At 45.2% G+C, this 10,807-nt stretch overlaps 1 protein-coding gene across 1 annotated transcript in view; it reads left to right on the forward strand.

The window, feature by feature from the left end:
* NCKAP5 (NCK associated protein 5) overlaps positions 1-10,807 on the forward strand; it is a 647,654-nt gene that overhangs the window by 465,277 nt on the left and 171,570 nt on the right. Inside the window, exon 9 of the mRNA XM_015409153.1 lies at positions 1,044-1,163. Coding sequence (XP_015264639.1) covers positions 1,044-1,163 — 120 coding nt within the window. The remainder of the gene's footprint in view (positions 1-1,043; positions 1,164-10,807) is intronic.

The following is a 10,807-nucleotide window of genomic DNA, read 5'->3' on the forward strand; positions in this document are numbered from 1 at the left end:
CCGGATCCGAGCTCCTCTCTTCTGAGGGGCTCGTTCGGGTCTCCGCTCGCGCGGATTCCCTCCTCCACCGCGGGCGGGCGAGGCGCCCTCGGGAGCGACCCGAGGAAGCGTCCACCATACGCGGGAGCCAGACCGGAAGTCTTATCTAATTCCCTTTTGAAGCCGTCCATGCTTGTAGCTGCCACCACCTCCTGTGGCAGTGAATTCCATGTGATAATCACTCTTTGGGTGAAGAAGTACTTCCTTTTATCTGTTCTAACCCGACTGCTCAGCAATTTCATTGAGTGCCCACGAGTTCTTGTATTGTGAGAAAGGGAGAAAAGTACCTCTTTCTCTACCTGTTCTTTCCCATGCATAATCTTGTAAACCTCAATCATGTCACCCCTCAGTCGTCTTTTCTCCAAGCTAAAGAGCCCTAAGCACTTTAACCTTTCCTCATAGGGAAAGTGTTCCAACCCTTTTATCATTCGAGTTGCCTTTTCCTGCACTTTTTCCAAAGCTATAATATCCTTTTTAAGGTGTGGTGACCAGAACTGCTTCAGAGCTTCCCTTGTTTGTATATGTAGCTTCTGTTTTTCCCCACTGACCATTGGTTTAGTTTGCCTTCTTTCCCACATTTGTTTGTTACTGCAATGAAATATGAACTGGCATGGCTCCTCTTTCTCCTACACAAAAGTAAAACATAAGAACACTTCCAGTATGCTGTTGGTTATGCCTCCAGGTTTATGGAAGTCATAATTCAGTTTTCGAAATATGTAATCATTTTCATGCTTTGTGTACACAGACATAAGGAAAGTCGTTAAAATATTTCTTAAGTTAATAAAGCACTCTTAAAAATGATTAATCGGCCTAAACAAAAGTATGTCATATGTAAAATGCTCTCTTTAAAGAAATTATTAGAAAGATTAGTGAAGCTGAAACTTTTTTAAATTCCTGCTTCACTTTAAAAGATAGATGTTCTGTCAAACATACTATAATATTCATGTGCTTTTTCAGTTCACATTTGTTTTTGTTAATCTTTCGATTTCTCCTTCTTGGTCTAGGATCTAAGGGAGGAATGCTTAAAGTTGAAAACAAGAGTCTTTGACCTGGAACAACAGAACCAAACACTCAGTGTGCTATTCCAACAAAGAGTGAAACCAGCGTCTGGCTTACTACTTCAGGTAAGCTTGCTCATACAAGAATACATTTTTGCTGTTAAAATATGTTAAATTTTACACACAGGGTAAAAACTATATAACATTACATGGCTTGCAGCAATGACAGCAAGGGAAAAAAAGGCATTTGATATACTCTGAGTTAGAAGAACATCGGTTATCTCCAATTTGATATAGTTGGAATTGAATATGTATATACTCAGGAGACATAAGCTAAGCTGGAATGAAAGAGAGAGATGGAAGAGTGAGAGAGAAAGGGGAGTGTAGCCAATCCTGGAATGCTTTTTACTGTGCTCAGACTTCCCAGAGTCCTTTGCGGCTGCAGCCAGAACTGCACTTTAAAAACAAAAGGAAAGATGTTTGGCTGGATGCCGCATGATGCTGGCTTCAAGGGCCCTCCTTCAAGGGCCTTCCTCAAGCTGCACCCAGGGCAGAGTCATAGGAAAATGCTGTGTGGCATGTGAAATTCCCTCCCTGTAAAGTTTAAGTCTGTTTTGTGTAATAAGTAAACCGAGCAAATAGCCAGATTCATCAGCCATTCTGTTAACATAAAAGTTCAGCTGAGTGAGTCTGTAAAGCAGTTGGAACTTGGAACAGGAAAGTGATCAGTGGTGTGACTCTGATTCCAAGCACATGTCACTTTTTAAATACAAGCTTACCCAAACCCCTCCTTATTACAGCCCCCATTCCAAGTGGCTTTTTTCATGCAGATCCCAGGATTTCCACCATAGCCTTTTGAGTGGTCAAGGGTACTCCCTCCTCAGTTTAGCACCAATGGAAAAGCTGATTGGGCCCAATTCAATATATTCACTCAATAAATATGTCAGCCTGTATACTATGTATATGGAAAGTGCACAGGTTTTTCCCTGCATTCCTTACCACTTTTGCAGATGAATCCTGGAGTCATGAGACCCATGCAAAGGAAGAACCTCCTTTCCCAAGCTGTGCCCTCAGATCTCCAGGGGTCTCCCAACCCAGAGTTCGCAACCCTAGCTCCTGGAGTTCTCAGGGCCTTTAGACCAATTTTATATAAAGAATGGTGTTTGCACCCAAGAAAGTATTTTTAGGATTATAGGTTCACCAGATTAATCAATAAAACTAACTATAAAATGTGGGTTTTATACCTCTTTTAAGACTATTTAAATGTTTTTATTTTAAAATGGAATTGCTTTAAATACAGCTACTTACAATAAATTGTGTCATTGGAGAAGAGGCATTTCCTCTTCTCTCATGCAGAGGATGAATACCTCTTTTAAGATGTCATCTGCAGGTATTATCTGCAGATCGGGGCCACAATTACCCCAAACAGATTTTTCTACACACTTTGAGGACGCCCTAGGTTTGCAGAAAAATCTGAAATGGTAAAAAAATTATGTTGAGAGGTTTAAATCCCCCCCAAATTAAGAACATAAGAACATAAGAGATGCCAATGTTGGATCAAGCCAAAGGCCCATCCAGTCCAACACTCTGTATCACACAGTGGCCAGAAATACCAGTGCCATCAGTAGGTCCACCAGTGGGGCCAGGACATTAGAAGCCCTTTATTAGAAATAAAGCCACTGAGAGGCAGAGGTTCCTGGGAGCCCGGCAGCAGCTGCTGCAGTGGTAGAGCCCAGGAGCCCAGGTGCTACAGCCAGGCCTGGCCCACGCAGAGCTTCACGAAGTGAGCTGTTGACAGCAGTGATGCTGGGAGGAAGACTTGGCAGACCTGCCCAGAGCTTTGCCAGGCAAGCCACTGAGAGCGGCAATGTGGGGAGGAAGCCTAAGTGGGCTCACCCAGAGCTGCACTGGGGTGAGCCACTGAGAACAGCAGTGTTGGGGGGAAGCCTCGGTGTGTCTGCCTGGAGCTGTTTTGGCTGAGCCACTAAGAGTGGTGATGGTGTATGTGTGAAAGAAGCTGCACTGGGTCTTGCAGTGGAGGCAATGGGGGGTATCAGGGTGGGGAGCAGAAAGAGACAGTAATGGTGTAAAGGAGAGTAAGAGAATAAGAGAATGAGGTTCGGGAGAACAAGAGAGGGGGCAAGGCAGACAGAGAGAAAAAGGGAGAATGCTGAGGTGGGGAGGCATTAAGAGATAGAAAGAAAGAGTGATGGGGTAGGACACAGAGACAGTGACATACACGGGGAAAGAATAAGAGAAGGGGTGAAAGGATGGAGAATGAGTAAGAGGAAGAGACGTAGGGGGGGAAATAAAGGTGGGAGGAATGCCCCCTCCCCACAAGTTTCTCGCAGATTCCCACTTGTAACATCTTGGCGCAAATTATTGAAATTAATTGGTGGGTTTGGATCTAATATTTCCTAGGTCACCTCCCCATTCCCCTCCCTCAATTTGCCCCCACCACCAAGGAGAAGAGTCTGTTGTTATTATTGATTATAGGGTGCTGGACACTTTTCCCCATCCCTGATTTTAAAACTAGCAGAATATTTTGGCATGACAATGTATTTAAACTGAAGCATGGATTTATGTCGGTTTTCGGTAGTAGTATAGAAAAGGGAAATCTCCTGTCCATGAATAGAAGCAGTCTTGCAAAATTATTCGTTCGTGCATCTCACTTTTCGGCACACCCAACTTCAAAGCAAAATTTCCTAACCACTTCGTTGTCCTACTTAGAGTAGTCAAGAATATAATTTCCATTGTTGCGTTTTTTAAGGCGTGACACAAACAATTTGAATGCAGAGCCTACTTTTTGTATTATAAAGAGATACTCCCCCCATGTTACACATACAGATCAAAAGGAAAAGTGATTACACAAGATTTATTCAGCTTTATGCAGGGGACGTTTTCTGTAACTACATGCAAAAGGTTTTATGATAAAACTGTTATTAAAAGCTACTGTTCCATGAATTTTTGGGAAACTATATGTATGGTTGCAATATCCTAGAGCTTGGTATTCTTGAAAAAATGCTCATGTTAGTTTTAGGATTTGATTATGCATATTGGTACATTAATTCTTTGGCACTAGAAAATTTGATGCATCCATTTCTGGCACAGATGTCACACAAGGGAAATATCATTCCCATCGTGAGAAGATTAAGTAAGCTAAAACCTGACCCAAAAGATCCAGGCTTTCTGAAAGTAAAGCATACTTTAGTCTATGAAAAGCCAACACCAAAATATGTATATCCACCGTAGAATACATTTTGATTTCAGTTCCTTTCATCAAGTTATCTGTCAAGGGTTTGAGAGTTCCTCTTATGCTCAAAGATACCCCAATGAGACTGGCTTTGTCAATTTGGTCCCCTTAAACAGGAGCCCACTGTTACTACAGGTTCTAATCTCTGTGGCAGGGATGTGACTATCAATGTGAAGACATAGACTCCAGAGTGTTACTGATACAAATTAAACAGTATATTGGGAGGCACTACTGCACAATACACTGCAAAACCAAACTGCAAGGTGAATCAGATGCATGATACATTTGAAAAGGCATGAATATAAAACCGTTAGAAAGATGTATATGGTTACAGGAAATAACATGGGATACACGAACAGGTAGTGCAGAAGCATAACATATACACCATTATTTGCCACTTGACCACCCTCTTGCCCATCTTGATATGTCTCAGTTCTCTAGCAATCAAACTGATGCAATTTCATCCAGAAAGGTTGAAGAGACAGGACCCTAACAGGTTTGTGGGCTTCTCAGCCATCAGACTCATGAGAATTCAGAGGCAGGGAGGGGAACATGAGAATAGGCCTTAAGAGACCTCAAGACACAGTATTCTCAAACCTGATGGACCCTAAACAGAAAAGGCTACTACTGGCCTAAAAAGAAAATGCTGCTACCATGCATGCCTTCCTCCTGAATTTTTCTGCATTTCCCCTGGCCGGTGCAGTATGATGATGGCACCCACACCTCAGGGACAGTGATAGAGAGAGATGAAATTCCCATATCAGTTAACTGAAACAACATGCCATTCATAGCTCTTGTCAGTCATGAGTAGGGATGGGCACAAACCAGTTCACATGCCAAAATTCATAATGAATTTAGCCCTGTTTGCAGCCCCTGAACAGATGTTCATGGGAGATGCCTTCCCCGAACATTTCCCGGACCTTTGTCTGGTTTGGTTCGGCTAATTGGGCTATTTAAACCTACCAACTAAGCAGTGTGGGGCAGCCCATCAGCTGTTGGCTTCAAATGGCTGCTGGCTATTTAAGCCTGGAAGCAGATGGGCACACCTGCCCCACTGTTAGGTTGAAATGACTGACAGTCATTTCACCAGTCTAGGAAGGTGCTTGGCATCTCCCTGTCTCCTGGCCACGCAGCCAGAAGAAAGCAGGGTGGGATCATCTGGGATGAGGCTTCCCATCCCATATCTCTCTCTCCTGGCCATGCAGCTGGGAGAAAGTGGGGTGGGATTGTTTGGGAAGAAGCTTCCCATCCCTTCTCCCTGTCTCCTGGCTGTGCAGCCAGGGTGGGATCAAGGCTTCCCATCTCATCTCACCGTCTCCTGGCCAGGCAGCCAGGAGAAAGTGGGATGGGATTGAGGCTTCCTGTCCTATCTCCCTGTCTCCTGGATACGCTGCCAGGAGAAAGCAGGGTGGGATCATCTGGGAAGAGGCTTCCCATCCCATCTCCCTCTCTCCTGGCCACGCAAAAGGGGATCCGAACCACCGGTTCAGTTTGGGGCATCTTTGATATGGTTCGATTTGGGGTTTGGTTCAAGTCTGCCCCAAACCCCAAACTGAATGAGAATTTTTAGGTTCATGCCCATCCCTAGTCATGAGAGTGGTCTTCTTTGTCAGAGTCACTATCCTATGGGACCTGTTTGCATTCTCAGCAATCAGCAGCAGGGCTTTTTCTCTTTTTCTTTGAAAAAGAGGTGCTGGAACCCTCAAGAGGGAAATGAAGTTTTCAATCTGTATACTGAAAACTCAGGAACTTTTAAACATTTAAAAATAATTTTCTTGAAGAGGTTCCGGAACTCCATTTTGGTGTGTTCCCCAGAAAAAAAGCCCTGAGTATGTTCCAGAAACTTCCAATGAGGACTTTCATGCTGGGGTAAAGAGAAAATACCCCACTATAGCATGATTCTACATGCAAATAGTTGGGGGGAGGGGGACTTATGTGTGGAAGCCAGTCCTGCGGAATCTGGTTGCCTGTAGGAACCAACAGCCTTTTCATGGCATTTCAGCAGCTGCTAATCTTAACTCAGCTCGCAGAGTTAATACACCATATTCCAGTCAACACATCATTTTCTGGGCTTCTGCTGAACTCACAGGTTTTCCCAAAGTCGTTGGAACAATTAACACAAAATAAGATCAGATGTCCAGAAATTCATGCTTCTCCTGACCCCATAGTATCACGTGGGGTCAAAAATCATTGGGGTCATCTGGTGGGGTCAACTTTTTTCTGTTGAAAAAACCATTTGAATAAGTATTGTCTCAACAAAATCCAAAGTTTCTGATGGCAAACCACACTGAGTCAGGGTGAGAGATTTGTTTTGTTTGGAGATGGAGACTGTAACTGGGCCAATCCAGGGCAGAAAGCCCTACAGGATTAACAATCTTGACCATTTGCAATGTTATTGTTCATGTATACTGGTGTTGTTGGAGTCTGTTTTCAAGAACAGTGTGTTTATTTGTTTATTCCTTATTTTATGGTAGTGCTGTTTTTCCAGTATTGTATCTCTCCTTATACATAATTCTGTTTTAAAGTGGCAACATTCCAAGCTCCCTCAGCTATTGGCCTGTCAGCCACCTCTTAAGAGTACTCACGTGCCATTGGCCAGGTGCTGGGTCTGCTCCTCTTCCCCACCCACTCCCCCTTCAGCCGCTGTGCCCTGTCAGAATAACTGGGAAACAGCTTTCTCTCTTGACAAAGATGCTTTTTCTGCTTGCCTCCTGTGTGGGACTTAACTTTCCCCTCAGTGGCTCTTGGTAGGTGTCACAAAATGGCAGTTACCTGTGTTTGTAAGATGGCTGTGGTTCTTTGTTTCAAATGTTCCCCCCATAAGGTTTAATTGAGCTGTAGTTCCAGAGAGGGGCCTGCAGGGGTATCACTCACTGGGTTGAATGGGGCTTCCTCATCTGCTGGCCTACAGTTCCCAGCTGCCCCAAGGCCAAAAAGTGCAGGAAAATAGGGACTGTCCCAAAGCAGTCTTCGTCCCTGGGAGGCAGCAGAAATTCAGCCACTCCACAGTCGGCTGGACTGGAGAATGAATGGAAATATCCCTGCTGTCTTGGGCAAGAGAGAGAGACTGAAGTACAGCCAGAGGCCAGTCAAAGGAATGATCCTATCCTGAGTCCACAACCTCATGGTGTGTGCTTACTCCTACAGTGTGTGTGTGCTCCATAACTCTGTAAATAGTTTAATAAATTATTTGATTTGGGCTAATAATCTCTGTTGTGCTCTGACCACATAGTCTCCCCTGCTCTGCACAATACCAAAGGGAGGGGGTAGCCCAGGGAAGCAAGGAAAGTCCAGACCATTGGGTTGCCAACTTTCCAGGGTTCTCCGAAAGACTGGGGATTCCATCTCCAAATAGGGAGATTCACCCAGAGGGGTCTCAGTGGCCCTCTAAAAAGGCAGTGACAATTCCGTGAGTGGTGGCAGCAAAGTTGAGATATACCCACAGGACAAGGGTAGGAGGCAAACATCTGAGTTGTAAACTAGAGCCCGTTTCACCATGGTAGGCAGCCAAGCTTGGTTCAGACAAAGGAAGGAAACCCTTTGCAGGCCTTTGTGAGGAACTCATTGGGGCCAGTCCTGACTAGGGTTGCCAGCTCCAGGTAGGGAGATTCTTGGAGATTTTCTAGTAGAATCTTTGGAAGCCAAGGTTTGGGGAGGGGAGAGGCCTCAGCTGAACAGAATGCCATATAGACCACCTTCCAAAGCAGTTATTGTATCCAGGGGGGAGAGATCTGTTGTCTGGAGTTCAGTTGTGATACCTGGTGATCTTCAGGCTCCACCTGGAGGTTGGCTGTTCTAGGCGTAGCAGTCAGTGCTTCAGGGCAGGGTCCAGGTTCTTGCTGTAGAAGGTGAGTGGGCAATTTTGGACCAGTCACAGACTTTCAGCCTAACCCACCTCACAGGGTTGTTGTCCAAGTCAAAAGGGGGAGAGGAGAATGATGTAAGCTGCTTTGGTCCCCATTGTAGAAAAAGATTACTTTTCCACCTTGGAAACCATTGTTGCTAGTCTCTAGGTGAGGCCTGGAGATCACTCAGGATTACAATTACTCTCCAGATGGCAGAGATCAGTTCCCCTGGAGAAAATGATAGACTCTGTGGCAGTCAGGGCTTCAGAGCACAGAAGAGGTTGCAGGTGTGTGTGTGGGGGAAATGGAAAGCTGAAGAGAGAAGGGGAAATAAAGGTAGATTGATGATTGGCTGGGAAGGAGATAGGGTTGCCAACTCCAAGTGGTAAATTCCTGGAGATTTGAGGGATGGAACCTGGAGAGGGGGAAGTTTGAGGAGGGTGGGACCTCAGACAGGTACAGTGCCATAGACTCCACCCTCCCAACCAGCCATTCCCTTCTGGGGAACCACTGTTGCCAATCTCAGGAGAAAGGTGGAAATCACTCAGAATTACAACTGTTCTCCAGGAGGGAGCGGGGAGGAGATGCAAAGCTGAAAAAAGAGGGGCAGATAATGGCAGGTTGGTGCTTGGCTGGGAAGGAGATAGGGTTTCCAATTCCAGGTTGGGAAATTTATGCAGATTTGAGGGGTGGTGCCTGGAGAGGGTGAGGTTTGAGGAGGAGTGGGACCTCAGAGAGGTACAATGCTATAGACTCCATCCCCCAGACCAGGTGAAGGTTGGAGATCACTGAAAATTACCACTGCTCTTCTGGTAGCAGAGATTAGTTCCTCTGGAGAAAATGGTGGACTCTGTGTCATTATACCCTGCTGAGGTCACCACAGCACATTGACACTGAGTGCCCAAGGCCTTGGCACTCTCCCAGAGCCTCTTTCTAGAGCTTGTTGTATTTATTTCCACAACAAGCCTTACTCCTAGTGTTCCAATATTGTATATTATCTTTGGCCAGGAATAGTAAATGTTATAAAATAATTTATTTTTAACTCACCCCCCTGGGAGCCTTGCATATAGAAGATTAATTTGTATATAATGATAGCGCACAATTGTGTTTAACATGCATTTTGAATGCATTGGGGCCCTTTAACTGTTCTAACAACTTGCAAAGGGCCCACTTATCTGTGAGTGGCTCCTACTAGGGGTCGGGTGCACTAAGAAAAACATTGTTACAATTTTGGATCCAGGCTTTGGGTGCGGATTCAGGATTTGTGATTCAAATCCATGTGTTCCAGAGCCCAGGACCATTATTTTAAATGTTGTATGTTTATAAAGATAATGGCACCAAATTTGCAAAGAACACAGTCCTCCCTGTAATCTAAAGACCTCTTAATTTTCAAGCATATTGAACAAAGGGGGGCTTGATTTTACAGACCACCTAACGTAGATGACTCCTTGTGCAGTTGCACTTCTCTCTACTCATTTCTGAAATGGTGGGCAAAGCGCAGCCTAGCAGGAGAGCTCCAGCTAGTCACAGCATTAAAAAAAAAAACACTCTTTCTGCATTTTTGCACTCTTACCATGACAGACTGATTATAAGAATTACTTATTTCCCCACCAAAAACTCTGCATTTGCAATCCCTCCTTGTTGTAGTCTGTTTGTTTCCTTTCACAAAGTAGAAGTGGCTTCTTTTGCAGACCCTCCCAATCTCTTTCTGTCGGTCAGCCATTATTTCCTATGGAGAACATTTCAGAGGGAATTGAGTGGCAGTTTTTCAACCAAATGACACTGAAATTGCAGTGGAGTCAGTGTTGCCTATTCTGTAAAGAACTTCCAAGTGTCAAGCAAAGTGAGTCAAGGGGACAAATTCTTAAACCGCTGAACAAAGTACTCCCTGAGCTCACGCGATCCGCCGGCCTCAAGCTGCCATGGTGTTCTGTGTGACTTCTGGTTGTACATATGTGATCCCTGTCCCTGCCAGCTGGCCTATGTGTTTTCCCTGCTGTAATGCCAAAGTAAAACAACTGGAGGATGTGAGGGGGAGAGTATGCTTCGCTGCTAGCTTCTTACTTATCAAGCCTGCGAACTGCACCTGTGTTATGTCTACTGTTCGCCTGGTTCCCAGGACCTGAGCAAGCAACCGTTTTCTCCTGCCCGCCAGCGGGAAAGTTATCCATTGGTTGTGTATCTAACTTGAATCCCTTTATCATGTCTGCCCTAACTGCTTGTACCCAGTTCTAACAAGGAACGTGTTTGAGTACCTTTCCAATGCTTTGAAATAAACTTTACTTTCTTTGAAACGTGGATTTATTCTCGATGCTTGGGGATCCAACATATTGTTAGAACTCTTTTTCTCCTATCGTCCCGATTCTGGCGAGACCATGAGCGGGTCTGAGGGAAACCTTCCGACCACTGAGGGGGACACGGGATCGGTCCCAACTACCTCCGCACCTTTGATTGTTACAACTACCGCACCAGGGGAAGGTGCTGTGGGGGGAGCGATTCCCCGACTACCTGCCTACCTGTCTTGGCCGCCTCCAACCCCTTCGAATTGGGGTGCGCGGAAGACACCAGCACAGGATGATTGGGCTTTGTACAACACCCAAGGCACCAGGGAGGTGTACTCCCGTCGAGGCAGTGGGCTTCGAGAAAGTCTTTTTGACAAAGGAATGTTTCCC

The sequence above is a fragment of the Gekko japonicus genome, unplaced genomic scaffold, assembly GCF_001447785.1.
Source record: "Gekko japonicus isolate JY-2015 unplaced genomic scaffold, Gekko_japonicus_V1.1 scaffold116, whole genome shotgun sequence".
Lineage (NCBI taxonomy): Eukaryota > Metazoa > Chordata > Lepidosauria > Squamata > Gekkonidae > Gekko > Gekko japonicus.